At 39.1% G+C, this 18,560-nt stretch overlaps 1 protein-coding gene across 1 annotated transcript in view; it reads right to left on the reverse strand.

Moving 5' to 3' along the window:
- Positions 1-544: 544 nt before the first annotated feature.
- PROS1 (protein S) overlaps positions 545-18,560 on the reverse strand; it is an 85,087-nt gene continuing 67,071 nt past the window's right edge. Inside the window, exons 12-15 of the mRNA XM_002716756.6 lie at positions 18,194-18,362; positions 11,725-11,873; positions 8,817-9,042; positions 545-1,094 (exon numbers count right to left, since the gene is read on the reverse strand). Coding sequence (XP_002716802.3) covers positions 934-1,094; positions 8,817-9,042; positions 11,725-11,873; positions 18,194-18,362 — 705 coding nt within the window. The 3' untranslated portion in view covers positions 545-933. The remainder of the gene's footprint in view (positions 1,095-8,816; positions 9,043-11,724; positions 11,874-18,193; positions 18,363-18,560) is intronic.

An 18,560-nucleotide genomic window follows, 5' to 3' on the forward strand; every position in this document is an offset into this window, starting at 1 on the left:
CACTTCTTTGATTATTGAGACAGAATACTCAACATATCCTTGAGTGGTTATCCTATTGTTAAAATCTGTTCTATTTTCCATAGTTTGTTTTCTCCTTCAACAATCACCTCTAGCAACTTTCTCTTGTAATTATATATTGTATTCAAGGAAAGATATAAACTTTCATACTTCTTTATTCTCTTTACCATCACTAAATGCTGCCTTTTCTAATCCAGATCTTGCGTGAGCCACTCAAATTTAAGGAATGTACTCATCCTGGCTTCCAACTCATTCCAATGTAAACAAACCACTCTTCTTCATGGAATCCAGTTTCCAAGCAGCAAGATTCCTGTGCTTCTCTCATGAAAATTTATCTCAGTGTTTTTCAGATTCAGTGAAGATCCAGCATCAAATGAGAAACTAGGAAAGGGAAAGATGAGAAAGCCAAGCTGGTCTCACCAGGCAACTGTTCTGGAAGAAAAGTCAAGCCCTCTGTTCAATTCATATTTAAAAGGCCTTCACCTCTTTCACCTTCATTAGGAAAAACAAAACAAACAAACAATACTAGTATCTGCCTATGATACAAGGCATTTAATGACATAAAGTTTTGTTTTAGTTTGCTTTTGAGAAAAATAGATACTTGCTTATGATGACAAAATTAAATTTTACTTTTACAAACAAAAATTGAAGCAATGCCATTTGAAGCAAAAAAGTCCAATTTAAAATATCTGTTCCATTATTTAATTTCTAAACAGCCACAGAAACAAGAATTTTAAATGTAATTTATATCACAACAAAATTTTTTTCTCAAAAAAAAAAGAACCTTTTAAAAGTTTCAGGAAGGCAAAAATACCACAAAATAGTCAAAGATCACACATCATAGGTAAAAACTGTCAACTGTTATGGTATAATTACACATAAGAAAAAGATACTATCAGCAGAGAAAAGGACATTTTAAGAATTGGTTTTATCATTCCAAACTGATGGACATGAGTGAGCTCTGATATCATTATGCTTAGAAACGGCTTCATCCAGGTCCAACTGTACACCATTAATATTCACTTCCATGCAGCCATTATAGAAGGCATTCACTGGTGTGGCATTGAAGGGAACATCTGTGAAAACAGAATATCAGGCTATTAGTCCAAAATTTTGAGCATCTTATTTGCCTTTGATTAAAAGAATCATTTAGATTTTCCATTTCCAATGAAATTCTAATCCTACAGGAAAAGTTAATAATATGAGTTCTATTCATAAACACATTTTATATGACTCCTATACACATAAGGTACTGTGCTTGGCGTGAAATTCAGTATATTCATGACTTTCTCCAATTCTTTTTTTTTAAGATTTGTTTTATTTATTTGAAAGATAGAGTTACAGATAGAGAGTGAGACACAGAGAGAGAGGTCATTTATCAGCTGGTTTACTCCCCAAATGCTGCAACAGCTGGGTCTAGATCAGGCCAAAGCCAGGAGTAAGGAGCTTCTTCCAGGTCTCCCATGTGGGTGCAGGGGTCCAAGTACTTGGGCCATCTTTCACTGTTTTCCCAGGCACATTAACATGGAGCTGGATCGGAAGTGGAACATCTGGGACTTGAACCGGCGCCCGTATGGGGTGCTAGTATCACAGGCAGAGGCTGTTCCTACCATGCCACAATGCTAGACCTGGCTTTCTGCAACTCTATAAACATATTCAGTTACATTCAAATTGAAGACAAGTAGAAACACTTAAGAGTAGAAAAGAGCATATTCTTACATGTGATATTCTACATTGTTATAAAAATAACAAATAAATAAATACACTTAGCAAGATGGCTGAATAGAGAGGTCCTGCACATGCCTCTGCCACGGAGGAGAACCAGAAATAACAAGGAAAGGACCAAGTTTTCCAGAAGACAGACTGAGGGAAAATGTCAGTAAAAAAAACCAGTGACCAAGGCTCCAAAGCACACAGAGACTCAAAAAGCCAGCAGAGAGACAGAAACAAAGCACATCACAGCTCCTACCCTGGTGCCTGGATGCGGGACTCCATCTTGCTGGGACAAGGTAAGCAGAAAGACCTGTGAAATCCATCATCGCCTCAGACTGGCAGCACAAACTACAGGAGAATCCTACAGTCCTCGCCGGCTTTAAATCTAACCTAGAAACCCGACTGGAGCCCAAGTGAGAAAGGGATCCACGTTGCCTCCCACACGAAACCCCAGACCAGAGCTGGGGCACCGCAGCTGCTGCAAAACTCCATTCCATGGAGGTGACAGCAAGCAGCCCTGTTGCTCCCCGAAGGGCCCAGACACAGAGTCATGGAACTTTCGAGGGCAGAGAGCAGACCCCTCTGCATGCTGCAGCCGCAGTATTGCTGGCCACAAGTCCCAGAGCCATACTTACTTGCTTTACCCCATTGCTTTATGCAATCAGCCCTTCTGCTTCATGGGGCTTGGTGCTAGCAGCAGCTGACACAAAAGCCCAGAGGAATAGATCTGAGGAAATCTCCCTGGGCACCTCTTAACACAGGGTGCCCAGAGGCCAGGGCACAAGCCCCAGGGTCACTCTTGCATGACTTGTGGGAACTGGGAGCAGGCCCTTGTGTGTCCTGCAGCTCTGGAACACGCATGCTGGAGGGCTCCATCTGCATTCCTGTGCTTCAGGCTGGCAGTCACCAGCACACAGTCCCTAGCACAATCTGCATTTACCCTGTGAGACCTGGGTAAGGGCCCCACTGCATCCTGCAGCTGTGAGACCACGACTGATGGTTCTGTAAGTTCCAGGGACACCTGTGCTCTTCTGTTGAGTCTGGGGAAAGCCTCACGTGCAGTCTTCTGTCCCAGAACTTCATTAGCTAATGCACAATCCTTAGTTTAACCTACGTTTACCTCGTTAGACCTGGATAAGGTACCCTCTGAGTCCTGGAGCTCTGGAATTACGACTGTTGGAGCTATATTCCATGGTCAAATGACTTCATCAGCACAGACGTTAGGACCCCAATACATCCTGCAGCTCTGGATCAGTGATAGTTGTTTGAGACCCAGGGACACTTCTGGTTACCTGTAGAGTGTCAGGAAGGCCTTATCTGCATCTCGTTGATCCAGGTTTGTGCCTGCTAGTGCACAATTCCAAGCATAAACCTGTCACAACCTGTGGGATGTGAGTAAGGCACTCTTGGAGGCCTGCGGTTCTGGAACAGGGACTGTAGAAGCTATATTCTGCAGTCACCTGATCTGAAACCAGGAGCCAGGAGCTTCTTCTGGGTCTCCCACGTGGGTGCAGGGGCACAAGCACTTGGGCCATCTTCCACTGCTTTCCCATAGAGCAGAGAGCTGGATCAGAAGCAGAGCAGCTGAGACGCGAACCAGCGTCCACATGGGATGCCGGCACAGCAGGTGGTGGATTAGTCTACTATACCACAGTATCGGCCCCAAAGAGACATTTAGTTACTGCCTCAGTCTTGTTTTTTTCTGTCTCTCCCTCTCTCTATCTGTAACTCTACATCTCAAATAAATAAATAAAATCTTTATTTTTTAAAAGGCTCTCATCAAAGAAAATTCCAGGGCTTAATGGCTTTACAACTGAATTCTAAAAAAACACTTAAAGAGGAATGAACTCTAATATTTTTCAAATTATTTCTAAAGACTGAAAAGGATGTAACACTACCAAACCCTCTCTATGAGACCAGCATCACTGTGAAACCAAAACCAATGATAAAACATAAAATGAAAACTACAGGTGAACATAGATGCAAAAACTGTCAACAAAATATTGTCAAACCAAATCAAACACTACATCAAAAGGATCATACATCATGATCCAGTGGGATTAATCCCAACTAGGCAGGGGTGGTGCAACATCACCAATCCATAAACATAAATCACAAGAACAGAATGAAAAACAAAAACCATATGGTCATCTCAATGGATACAGAAAAAAGCATTTGATAAGATGCGACATTCTTTCATAATAAAAACTCTCAAAATGCTATATATAGAAGGAACATACATCAAAATTATTAAGGCTACATATGATAAACCCACAACCAATATCATATGGAACGAGGAAAAGCTGAAAGCATTTCCTCTCCTTCAGATCTGGAAAAAGGCAAGGAGGTCCACCTTGACCACTCATATTCAACACAGTCTTGGAAGTATTAGCAAGAGCAATTATGGAGGAGAAGGAAATAAAGGGCATTGAAACTGGAAAGGAGGAAGTCAAAATATCCATGCTTGCAATGACATGACTTATACATGCAGAAACTTAAGCCCTCCACAAAAACACTGTGAGAACTAATAAACCAGTTTCAGTAAACTCACAAGATATAAAGTTAATACAAAAAATAGTAACATGTTTCACCAATAATGACCTTTCTGAAGCAGGAATAAAAAAATTCCATTCACAATTGCTTTGAAAAACAAATATTTAGTAATAAATTTAAACAAAGAGGTGAAGGTCTCTCTAATGAAAATGATAAAAACACTGCTGAAAGAAATCATCAAGGACACAAAAATCAAAAAGATATTCCTTGTTGATGGATTGGAAGAATTACCATTGCTAAAAAACCCTTACTACCTAAAGCAGTGTACAAATTATATGCAATCTGCATCAAAATACTAATGACTTTCTTCCACAGAATTAGAAAAAACAATGCTAAAATTCAAATTAAAGCACAAAAGACCCAGCATAATCAAAGCAATCCTGAAAGTGAAAAACAATCAAGATGGAGGCATCACAATATCTAACTTCAAACCATACTAAAAACCTATAGTAATTAAAACTGCGTGGTACTTGCACAAAAATTGGCACATAGACCAATAGAACAGAATATAAAACCCAGATATTAATCTACATAAATACAATCAACTAATTTTTGACCAAGGTATCAAGAGCACACAGTAGAGAAAGAGTCTTTTCAATAAATAGTGAAATAATGCAGACACAGAAATACAAATACCACATGTTCTCCTTCACATGTGGAAACAGAGGAGAGGAGAGGAGAGAAGAGGGGAGGGGAGGGGTTTGAGGAGGGGAGGGGAGGGGAGGGGAGGGAGGAAGAAATAAAAGAAAAGAAATCAAAACTCAGTCTAAATACAAAATGGTGATAGCTAGAGGTTGAGAAGGGGAGAGTGGAAGAGAAGCAGTTTGAATAACGGGTACCAAATCAGTTAGACTGAAGGAATACGTTTGTAGTGTTACACAGCATACTGGGGAGCCTATAGTTCAAAATAACCTGTAGACATTACAGGAACAAATAGGAAGAAGCTCTAAGCCTCCAACCATAGTAATGTTAAATAAGAGAAATTATTGCTTGCCTTGTTTCTGCACATGCATTGAAAGATCCTACTGTAGTCCATAAATGTGTACAACTATTATTCTTTAAAATTTGAACAAAAACACTACACTAAAAGAAGAGTAGAAAAGAGCATAATCTTATGATATTATACATTTGTTATAAAAATAATACATATATATTATTTTCTCTGTAAAGTTGAGCAACAGCTTAAGGACTGTTAATATCTATTAAATTATAGTTAGTTGGAAATCTTTTTGAAATGCCATAATAAATATATCTCTTTTCCTACTGTTGGACAAAAATAAAACTTTTATATTTTCCAAAGAAATGGTGTCTGGCTCAGAATACACCAACAGGTCACAATAGACGATTCACTTTTATGCAATATTTGTTGTTCTAAAATATAAAATTTTTAATAACTCCTAAGTGAGTAGGTAAAGGTGATTTTAGGACCTCTGTACATTTCTGCCCTTTCACTCTCTTTATCAAACTGAATTCCAAGTAATAGTCTTGGCTTCTTAAGAATTGAATTTCATTTTAAAAACTTTCATCTCTTGCTTTCTCTTTTTTGGTGTATCTTCTCCCTGAATTTCAATTCACCATGGATATTTTTCGGCCTCAGTACCTTATGCCAAAAATAAATACTTCAATCTTTCCACCCCTGATTTGCCGACATAGTGAATAAAGTCTACCCTCTACTATGAGTTCACAGCAGTTTTTAAAACAATCCTTTTCAAGTCTACCTAAACATCACATACTATGCTACTGTTTAATTTAATATCCCAATTTTCATCCCCCATTAATTTTTCCTCACTCTCTCTCTCAACACATCCTGCATCAAGTCAGTCCTCAGTGTTGTTGCAAAGTCCTGGAACAGCTGTCATTTTAATATTTGTGTGTCTTTAAAACTCTTTCAAAATTCCATTTGGCTAATTTGTAAATAAGGCAGTTTGTGGTCTCAATACAAATTCATTATTTAAACTTCCTCATGATTATTATGGTAATGAACTACTTAACTAACTATATCTATCTCTTATCTATCTACCTATTATTTCTACCACTCTAACCATCCTGTCTATTCTTTCTATCTATAAATAAATTTTAGAACCTATTTATTTCTATTCCTTTGAAATCTAGATAAAATTTCCACGCATAAGTAATTAAGGCCCTGAGGGTATACAGCTACATAAGGAAGGTTGCTGGAAGTCCAGAAGTCGAGCTAAGAATTCTCCCTGAGAACAGTCTGCACGTGGGGCCAGCGTTGTGGTACAGCTGGTAAAGCTGCTTGTACTGCCAACATCCCCTGTGAGTGCTGGCTTGTGCCCCAGTGGCTCCACTACTGATGAGCTCCTTGCTAATGGCCAGGGAAAGCAGCAGAAGATGGCCCAATGTTTGGGCCCCTGCCACCAACATGGGAGACCCTGATAAAGCTCCTGACTCCTGGCTCCTGGATTTGGGCTAGCCTGGCCATTGTGGCCATCTAGGGAATGAAGAAGCAGATGGAAGATCTCTGTGTGTGTCTCTCTGTAACCCTGACTTTCAAATAAATAAACATATCTTTAAAAATAAAATAACCTGCAAATAATATCTGAAAATACTTTTAAAAAACTTATGTGTCAATTTTTTTGCAATATAAAGTAAAATGCTTGTGCCAATTACATAGTTTTCAATTTTAAATTAACTGATTTTCTTAGTTTTTCCTATGTTAAGAAGGATATCCACTCCTGCAACTACTCATGACAGATACTTAAATCCATCCTTAATATCTTTCAGTCATCAAACCTTATTTATTTGGTTTCTTACATACGTCTCCAGTCTGTTCAATGCATACTGTCTGCAGTTGAGTAGTTTCCCCCTCTTCGTCATCTGTAAAATGGGGATCCTCAGTGCTGATTTCACAGGACCATTTGATGACTGAGCGACTTGGTACATGAGGAACACTCTGCACAGTGCCTGCACATTGTACCATGCACCTGGCAATGCTGTGTACTTCCTCCTGCTGCTAAGACAGCTTCTTTCCCTGAAGGCCCAACACCTGTCTAGTTCTCAGCTGCACCACCTGTGGCTCCACCTAGCCCTCCAGGTGAATTTTTACAATGTGTGATATTGATGTAATAGTCTTTACTCTAAGACCTTTAAGTCATTCTTAGGTCTGTTATAAGGCCCTGAACCAGATCTACAAACCTGCCATCCACCCACTCAGTTCACAGCCTCATCCTGCACTACCAACCGCTTGCTCAGTAAGGCTCTAACCCTAAGGATCTTCTGTGTAGTTCTCAAGCACAATCTTTTCTCATTTTGTGCCATTTTACTTGTATGACACCACCTGGTTAAATTCATCTAATCCTTCAAACATCACATTTATATTTTAACCTTATATTCAGAAAGGTTGTTCCTGATCCCAAGTCAAATCTCCATTTTTAAGCTCAAAAAACAACAAAGTTTTCATTTACAGAAATGATCAAAATTTTAATTATTTTGATATTTTCCTAATCATTTGTCTAACATCTTTCTCTTATACTAGACAGTAAAAGCTTTAATAGCAGGGGCCATATCTATGTATTACTATATCCCTGGTATTTGGGACATAAGTTCTTGATCTATATTGGACAAGTGTTAAACAAATGGAATAATGAATGAATAACTGTGGGATAAATGATGAATGAGTGGAAGAATAAATACTGCACTGTCAAGGCTATTGTGAGGAGGACATGGATCATCCTTTCTGACTAGGAGAGCCAAATGCAGAACGGTCAGTTTTGGTTCACCATTAAAAACAAACAAAATATAGTAACAAAATATTAAGGCAGCAGAATGGGGAAGGGTAAATTATTGAGTATTAAGATGGAATTAGAAAGGAGTAAGAAGTTCTTGGGTTCTATTGAACAGTAGGGTGACTGAAGACAACATACTATGTATTTCTTTCTAAAAACCAGAAAACAAAACACTGGGTGTAGCATTGTGGTGGTGCAGCGGACTCAGCTGCCACTCGGGATGCTGGCATCCCATACCACAGTGCCTGTTAGAGTCCTGGCTGCTCTGTTCCTGATCCAGCTTCTTACTAATGCCCATGGAAAGCCAGCAGAGGTGGCTCAAGTACTTGGGCCCCTGTCACACATGTGGGAGAGCAGTATGGAGTTTCCAGCTCCTGGCTTTGGCCTGGACCAGCCCTGCTGGTTGCCATTGTGGGAGTGAACCAGCAAATGGACTATCTCTCTCTTCTTTATAAATAAATATATAAATAAATCTTTGAAAACAGGATTTTGAATGTTTTTATAATAAAGAAATATTAAATGAGGAAATTCATGTATATATCCTCTTAGATATTATAAAATGTACACATGTATTAAAATATCACATGATACCCCATTGCTACATACAATTTTAATGCAGATATTAAAGGGATTTTTCCAAAAAATGACAATATAAGCTTCCAGAAAAAAAAATAGGTATTGGAATTTTGTATTCCCTTCTGATGTCTTCTTGCTAAAAGTATATATTTAAAACATCCTAAATTTAAGATAGTTTTTTAAAACTAAAAGAAAAAGTAACATTACCTGGAAGGCCACCCAGATAAGTGGTCACTGTTCCTTTCATTGCTTCGTCCAAAACAGCAAGATGTCTCTGAAGGTCTTCAGAGTAGATGACATCTTTTACAAGCGGAGTTGACAGCTCCAGATGGTTTCTGCTGACGCTGAATTCCAATTGCGATTGTTGACCAGAACACAGACTTATGGACTCGAGCTGGTATATTACTCTATTCTCAACAGATACCAGAATATCCTAAAGAGCAAAGGCCCAATATAAGCAAATACCAAGAGTAATGCCATTTAAGAGAGATTTTGAATTTTGAAATTAAAAAACTACATAAAAACTGTTTATTTTTATTTATTTGAAAGGCAGAGCAACCACAGAGGGAGAGACAGACAGAGACAGAGAGACAGAGAGAGAGAGAGAGATCTTTCATACACTGATTAACTCCCCAGATAGCCTACAATAGCCAAGGCTGAGCCAGGCCAAGCACAGAGGCTGGGACTCCTTCTGTAACCCACATGGAAGGCTGAGACCCAAGCACTTCAGCCATCCTCTGCAGGCTTCCAGGCACGTCACTCATCATCTGCTGCCTCCCAGAATGCGCATTAACAGGTTTTGGATTGGAAGCAGAGGCAGGACTTGAACCCGACACCCTGATATAGGATCTGGGTGTCCCGAGCAGCAGCTTAACTGCTACAGCACAATGCCCAACCCCAAAAAACTGAATCTTAAGGAGAAAAAAATTATAAAGCCCTCATGCTGTATGAAAATTATTAATTATAATAATAATCGTAATTTTAATATATATTTTAGGTTTTTTTTGGTTTTTTTTGTTGTTGTTGTTTTTGTTTTTTGACAGGCAGAGTGGATAGTGAGAGAGAGAGAGACAGAGCGAAAGGTCTTCCTTTGCCGTTGGTTCACCCTCCAATGGCTGCCGCGGCTGGCGCGCTGCGGCCGGCGCACCGCACTGATCCGATGGCAGGAGCCAGGTACTTCTCCTGGTCTCCCATGGGGTGCAGGGCCCAAGCACTTGGGCCATCCTCCACTGCACTCCCTGGCCACAGCAGAGAGCTGGCCTGGAAGAGGGGCAACCAGGACAGAATCCGGCGCCCCGACCGGGACTAGAACCCGGTGTGCTGGTTTTACAAAATGCAGGTTTACTTAAGATGAAAATGTAAACTGGCTTCTAAAAACTCAACCAACAGAGTTGTTTTACTAACAATGGGCACCTGCAGTAGTATCTTCCTGGCTCTGGTTTATCTTTATGAGCCTTTTAATTTCAAAACTCATATATGGAAAAAAAGGAACTGATTACTGTTTGCTGGAGTAATGTGGAAAATTTGAAGTGCTTTACTAAGCACATGCCGGCAAGATCAAGGGTTTGTCTCTGTCACAGAAACAGTCCCATAGATTTGGGACAAAGTGCAAGAAGATGCCTTGAGAAAGAAACCCCAGGAATCCCGGGCAGAAAGTCAGAGCATCTACCAGAAAATTCTCAAAAAGGAAAACATATGCATGTCGCTGAATTTTCAAACTGCTGATATGCCTGAAATACCAATTTGTTGATAGTGATGTATACAGATAGCTCATATGTGATAGAGCAAATGTATAAAAGAACAAAGAAAATAAAAACTAGAGAGATTGGTTTTACAATGATTCCCAGGTGGTACAAAGACAGTCTGAAATGTACACTTGGAATCCAAGGTATCCACGTTAAGTGAATAGTCTATACTTCACAAATAGAGGTTATTTGAGGAAACCTGTTATTGTGTTATATGAGCACATATACACACCCTTAAATTTCTTAAAGGAGATGGCTGTTTCATAAAATACTCCAGAAAGATCAATGGTAAGTGAAATACCATTATGAAACACTGTAACTAGGATTTGAAAAGGGAATCTGACTTGCAGAAAGAGCAAGGAGACAAACACAGACAGAGTAAAAAAATGTCAAAGACATGACATGAATTAACCTTCTCTAGTGTTTGAATGTAATGTTGAAGATAGGAATTTAAAAAAAAGCAAAAAAAAACCCTGAAATCCAAATGTAGTAAACTTGTAAATTATAGATTAACAATAAACAAAAAACACCAGTCAGTGGGACTTTAAGTTGTTTATTTTTAACCACTAGAACTTGCTCCTGCTCCCCATTGTCTTTTTAAGATGTAAATAGTACTCCTTTTTTCATTATTGTATGCATTATTCAATTACATGTCTCTCTAAAGGTTACTGAGAGCATTCAAGCCAACTCAGGCATAAACATAAGCTTCTTGCTGTAACTTGTTGGAATCCACTGTGGATGACACATGGAAAGGACTATCAGCCTCTAATAAATGTCTGAGCAATACAGATGTTCTGATATCTCTTATATAAGTTTCCTTTTATCCATGACTTTCCTGTTCTTCTTTGTAATATCATATAGGAGTTGCAGGCAAGAAGCCAAGTGGATCAGTATTAGTTTTCTCTCTTATTTCCTAATGTATTCATGAGAGAAATGATTACAAGTTCAAGGAAGCACAAAACACTATAATTAAACACTAAATAATCTGGGAGTGAATTGTTACCAGTCTCACTTCTCTTCTGTTAGTACAGACTAATTCCCACGCTGCTCCAAGAATTCTGAATAAGGATGGATCTCTACATACTCTCTGCTGGTGCCAAGCAGCCTGTGTGTGTCCCCTTCACCTTAGCTCTACAGTCCCTTCTCGCCTTAATTTTTGGTACAGATCTTGTAAATAAGTCAATATTAATGGACATTTTTTGGATCCTTAATAACGTGCTGAAGATTGTGCCAAATACTATTCACAAATTATACCACAAATCTTTAAATTAACCCTTTGAGGCAAATATTATAATTAGATTGATTAATTTCAAAAATAACAAACAGAAACAAGCAAAACAAGGTTCATTACAGGTTTAGAGTAAAGTTACCTGAGAAGTTTCAGAGGTGGATTGTACCAAGGACAAGGCAAATGGCACTGTGTTACCAGAAACCAAGGCAAGCATAACACCAGTGCCTGTAGACGGGCGGATCTTCAAGGTCACATTGACTTGCCAATCTTCAACATAGGATAGGTTATCTGTTTATAAAACATGGAAACAGAGGCAGGATCAATAAACTGCTAAGTGCACTGGGAACAATCCTTGTAATCTAATTAATATTCAAAGCTTTCTTGGTGAAATATGAAAGATTTCAGTTCCCCTTCTCAAAGGTCTATATTATTTAGACAAACCAAAACATAAGTCTCTTTAAATACAGGCAAGAAACACACAAATGTAGCCCAATCCTTATATCTTTCCAGGAAATTCTGGTTCATGGTGTTAAGGTTATTCACAATTTTCCTTATTTGCTCTTTCAAAGTTCCTCCTTCTCTCTTGTTCAAAAGCTCGGAGAGGTTGTATTTTAAAATATACATTTAGAGGGAAGTTCAGACAATTCATTGTAATATTTCTAGGGAGAAATGTGACTATAGCTTCCACCACAATACCAACCACTCATACTAGCATGTCAGGAAAGATGACCTATACACATAAAGCAGTTGGATTGTACAACAATGGAGAAATATTTTGAAGTCAGCTGATGATTTTGACATCAGATTAGAGGGGCGAGCACTGTGGTGCAGCGGGTTAACGCCCTGGCCTGAAGCACCAGCATCCCATATGGGCGCCAGTTCTAGTCCTGGAAGTTCCTCTTCCAATCCAGCTCTCTGCTATGGTCTGGGAAAGCAGTAGATGGCCCAAGTCCTTGGGCGCCTGCACCCACGTGGGAGACCTGGAAGAAGCTCCTGGCTCCTGGCTTCAAACTGGAACAGCTCCGGCGGTTGCAGCCAATTGGGGAGTGAACCATCGGATGGAAGACCTCTCTCTCTCTCTCTCTCTGCCTCTCTTCTCTCTGTGTAACTCTCTGACTTTTGAATAAATAAACAACATCTTTTAAAAAAAAAAGAAATCAGATTAGAAACTTTCGTTCTTTGATTTTCTCATTATAACCCTTGTCAATCTTTTACATGATGGCTAAATTGATCAGTGCACTAAAGTGCAGCCTTGAAAAGGTACATGTCTCTGACATCATGCTTTGTTTTCCATGGCAGCCACTAAATAAATATTTGTTGAATTAATATGTTTCAAAGTAGTTGGAGTCTTAAAAAATTAGTTCACAAACTAATGAAGTCTTCTTCATTTAATGTGAAGTAATATAGCAAAGAATAAAGATCACTTTGGGCCTTCGAAAAGGTGAATAGGAATGGAGAAAATACTTTTTTTTTTTTTTTTTTTTGACAGGCAGAGTGGACAGTGAGAGAGAGAGAGAGAGAGAAAGGTCTTCCTTTGCTGTTGGTTCACCCTCCAATGGCCACCGCAGCCGGCGCACCGCGCTGATCCGAAGCCAGGAGCCAGGTGCTTCTCCTGGTCTCCCATGGGGTGCAGGGCCCAAGCACTTGGGCCATCCTCCACTGCACTCCCTGGCCACAGCAGAGAGCTGGCCTGGAAGAGGGGCAACCGGGACAGAATCTGGCGCCCTGACCGGGACTAGAACCCGGTATGCCGGCGCCGCAAGGCGGAGGATTAGCCTACTGAGCCGCGGCGCTGGCCTACTTTTTTCTTTTACGAGATACTTTTCCATTTAGCTAAATGTAATAATACCATTATATATTTTCTCTATAATCCTAAAAATCCTACTAGAAAGAAATACATATAATCACTGTGAGATAAGTAAATCTAATACAGGATATGAGCACTCAAACTAAAGTGAACATGCAAATGTATAGAAATTATAATATAACATTAATTATTAATTATATAGTACTTCAAGTTTCCCATGAAATAACTAAGTACTTATAAAAGAGTATTTTCTCAGGTATAGTGTAACATTTTCATTTTCTTTTCAGGAACTTTTCCTTTGAAAAAATCATTGTGGGCTTACTTTTTTCATATATTCGATGATTACCCCATTTAAAACATTTTTTTAAATCCTTCATATGAAGAACAAGATTAAAGGCATTTTATTAATTTGTTAGGAAAACAGAAATCACTGGAGAAAGTTCTTTCTTGTAGCTGTAGTAACAGAGCTGGCATTATGGAGTAATGGGTAAAGCTGCTGCCTTTGATGTCAGCAATCCATATGGGTGCTGGTTTATGTCCCAGCTGCTCCACTTCCTATCCATCTCCCTGTTAATGCCCTCAGGAAAAGCAGCAGAAGATGGCCCAAGTGTTTGGGCCTCTGCCAGCCACGTGGGAGCCCCAGATGAAGCTTTCTGCTGCTGACTGTGGCCTGGCCCAGCCCTGTTCATTGCAATCATCTGGGAAGTAAACCAGAGGACGCCTGATCTCTCTCTCTCTCTCTCTCTCTTTATCTCTTTATTCTCTCTGTCTCTCACCCCACTCTGTAGCTCTGACTTTCAAATAAATAAATATATTTTAAAAACTGTAGTAAGTCCTTTTTAAGACTACAAATAAGTATATTTAAAATAGAAATGTTGTTTTAATGCAGAGATATCATGTTGACACTAACTTAGTTGATAACGAAAATTACTAGTAGCTCAAATAATGAACTCCTAAAACAAATAAGACAATTGGATAAAATAAATAAAATGGACAAACAGAGGCAGGCATCTGGGATAATGGTTAAGACACTGATTGGGATGCCTGCATCCTTTATTGGAGTGCCTAAGTTCCATTCTCCTATCTGCTCCCTATTCTATCTTTCTGCCTGTGTGCACCCTGGGAGGCAGTAGGTGATGGCTCAAGTACTAGGGTTATCTGCTTTCCATGTGGTAGACCCAGACTGAGTTCCTGACTTTTGGCTTGGACCTGGTCCAGCGCTATCTGCTGTGGGCATTTAGGAAAGATAAAAATCTATGTCTGTCTCTGTCTTTCAAATAAAAATTTAAAAACCGGAGCTAGTGTTGGGGTATAGCAGGTTAAGTCACCACTTGCAATGCTGGCATCCCATCCTGGAAAGTTATGCCTCAGCCTAGGAAGATCTCTCTCTGTCTCCCCCTCTCTCTATGTTGCTCTTGTCACTCAAATGAATGAATGAATGAATGAATAAATCTTTAAAAATATTTTTAAAATATACAAGTAGCCAATAAACATATGGAAAGATATATAACTTCAGAGAAATTAGGAAAATAATATTTAAAGCTAAAAAATTTATTTTGAAATCAGATTAGAGACAAATATCAAGAACATTCTCATTCTGCACATAAAGTATTAATTGATAAAAGACTGGATTAAAAATTGATGAAAGATATGCAGTATGTATACCTTTGCATAATCTTTGATGGAGATAATCTAATTCCAAGATTTTCTCCTATAAAATTAATCAAATAAGGGTACTAGGATATATCTTCCAGGATGTTCACAGAAGTATTATTTGTAAAGGTAAAAACCTAGCATCTGTGTGGCAAGATTTGCTACTCTGTTTAGGTTGCAGAAACTGGAATAAACACTAGTCCCAGCCTTACAACACCAACAAAAACCAAATTATCAGCATAAACACAACTTCTCTTGAACTATTAAAGACCTGACTATTGCAGAGCAATAAACTAACCAGAAACCCAAAGAATGATAAGTGTTTCCAAGGAGAGACAAGAAGAGAGCACTTTGTTACCCAGGGAAGACACCATATGCCATACAATTTGGTCAGAATAATCTAGGTAAAGCTTTTAACAAATTGCTGAAGCACACTTGGGGGATTGTGTAAGAGTATAAAAGCCCTTAAAACTAGATATAGGAGGGAAATTCAGATCCACATCATACTCAGTGCTCAAGAGAAATACTGGGGGCAGGGAAAAGAACCAGAGCAAGCTTCCCTCCTGGTGCAGTCCTGGGAGCAGCACCAGCTGGAGGAGGGCACAAAGCCCCTTCCAGATCCTTCTCTGCCTCCTGTACAACAAAAGCCCAAACATTAGGGGAAGGGCAGTAAACCTTGTCATTAGTACTCACGTATAGAGCCATTGCACTTTCATAGTAGGGAAAGGAAATAGGAGAGACGGATTAACAAAAAAGAAAAAAAGAAAGCAAGTTCTCTACTACGGAAGAGGAACAGGAAAACATCTTGTTCCTGACCACTGGATCGATGAGAAGCACACAGTCCTGTGATTCAGGCATACAGCACTTATGCAACTGATTCTGTATAGAAAGATAAGGACTGTTTCCCTGACCCCCAGACCCTATACCTTGCTAGCAGATGTAAGTTTTTTTTTATTTAATGAATGCATTTTTACATAGATACAACTCTAGGAATACAGTGGTTCTTTCCCCCATGCCTCCCACCCCACTTCCATCCCACCTCCCATTCCCTCTCCCATCTCCTTTTTCATTTTGGATCATTTTTAGTATGACTTTATATACAGAGGACCAACGCTATGCTAATCATAGATTTCAACAATTTGCCCCCATGCCCACACACAACATATAGAGTACAGTTTGGGGAGAGAATTTGCAGTCGATTCTCATGTTGCAATTCAATAGGGGCAGAGGTCCTACATGGGGAACAAGTGACAGTGACTACTGTTGTTCCTTTAACAATTAACACTCCTTTTTTATGACGTCAGTGATCATCCTAGGCTCTTTTCGTGGGCTACCAAGGCTATGGAAGCCTTTTGTGACTGTAGATTTCGTCGGTATTTGGACACGGCCATAAGCAAAGTGGATGTTCTCCTCTCCCTTCAGAGAAGAGTGTCTCCTTCTTTGATGACCCTTCCTTTCCTCTGAGGTCTTGCAGAGATCCTCCGTGTAGGATTTTTTTTTCCAGGGCCTTGTCTTTTCATGCCTGAGATGCTCTTGCAGGCCTTTCAGCCCGACCAGGAAGCGTTATGGGTTGATTCTGAGGTCAGAGTGTTATTTACTACGAAAGTCATTCTAGGAGTCTGTTGTGTGGACTGCTTCCCATGTTGGACCCTCCTTCCTTTTTTAATTCTATTATTTTTACTGGGTACTTGATGTTATTTATGTCGTCCCTTTTAAACTTAGACTGGTCTATCTGTTGCCTTTAACATTTGATATGATCATTGTAACAGTGAAGATGGTGTTTATACACCGATTCTTATGGGTTTGGAGCCCCATGATTAGTTGATTAGTTCTTAGGCTGTACCGGAGAGGTAAGTCGATATGCCTGTATGCAGAACTATACTGTTTTACAGTTTTAGACTCCCTCCTCCACTAGCAGGAGTAAGTATTAAGTAACAGCACTCTGTGGGGAATCTGTAAGAGCACTCTGGGCATTATCATGAAGGGAGTGCCTAAAATTGAGCTGCTATTAGAATCAACTTGATACTGATCAACTATTAAGAAAAACTCTTGAGAAAACCAACCTGTACCCTAAACAGGTGGTAGTATTAAAGGAGTCTGAAGCCTGTAGCACACTATATTTAATCCTAGAAACAAGAAAACCCAACTAGTTCAACCTCCCTCAATAGAAGCTTAGCAAAAGAAGTGGTAAGCTCATTTCCACATATAATCCAGATATATTATTTATTTATGTCAGTCTTCACTTTTCTACATAAGATGCTCATCTCAAAACCAAAAGTTATGTAATACACAAAGAAGCAAGAGGAAACAACACCTAGTAAAGACACAAAGTAATCAATATGATTAGATGCAAATATGACATAGATATAGAAACTTCTAGATAGGGAATTTAAAATAATTATGATGACTATGTTGAAGGCTAGAGTGTGGATAAGCTTAATAATAAATAAATAGATGAGAAGTTTTATTCACTTGTTTATTAAGCTTGAAAGGTAGAGACAGAGACAGAATGTCCATCTACTGGTTCAATTACTGAATACCCACAACAGTCAGTATTGGTCCAAGTCGAAGCTCAAAGCTGGGAACTCTATCCAGGTCTCCCAAGTGAGTGATAAGAATCCAACTGCTTGAGTCATTACCTGCTACCTACCATGGTGCATGTTAGTTTGAAGGATAGAAGCCAGGGACTGAAACCCAGGCACTCAAAAAAAAAAAAAAAAAAAAAGAATGCAGGTATCCAAGCAGCAGCTTAACTCTAGGCCAAATGCCTGACCCTGGATGAGAAATTTTTGAACAGAGGTAAATGTGATGAACACAGATCAAATGGAAACTCTAGAAATGAAGGTGAATCCCTTTGGTGCATTAACTGGTAGCCTTAACACAAGTGAGAATTCAGGAAACTTTAAAATAGATCAAGTGAATATAAACAGAATGAATCAGGCTGTTTCAATAAAGCTTAAATAACATAAGCATGTCCAGTGGTCTTTATATTTTTTTATTACACTGGAAAATTTTATAAGAATTGTTCAACAGGAGCAATAAGCATAAGACACATGGTAAGCACTCACTGTTTACCGAAGGAATCACTGTTTGTCAACAAATAAATGTAGTCCTTAGAAAAGAAAGAGAAAAACGGTAAATCACTTACTATAATCTATGTGAAATTGAGCAATTCCAGAGCCAGGGTAGTAGGAACCCTTCTCCACAGTGACGAGGCAATGCTTCTTTTGTTTTTGCTGAATAATCTCCTTTACTCCTGAAGCCCCCTGTTTCATCAAATTCCAGCCTCGCATGCATCCATCTAGACGAGGATTAATCTAACAAATTAAAATGTAGGTCATGGAGTACACTGTAAGCAAGTTAGACTGCTAAGTTACTTAACTGACTAGTGGAATGGATTTCATTTGGATAGAAAATCCTTCCTTTGATGACATTTTACAGTATTTTATTTATTTTGATTAGAATTGAATTGAATCCTTCAAGTTGCCTTTCAGATGGACAGTCTTTCTCAGCAA

The sequence above is a fragment of the Oryctolagus cuniculus genome, chromosome 4 (assembly GCF_051225735.1).
Source record: "Oryctolagus cuniculus isolate XC-2025 breed Fujian yellow rabbit chromosome 4, ASM5122573v1, whole genome shotgun sequence".
NCBI lineage: Eukaryota > Metazoa > Chordata > Mammalia > Lagomorpha > Leporidae > Oryctolagus > Oryctolagus cuniculus.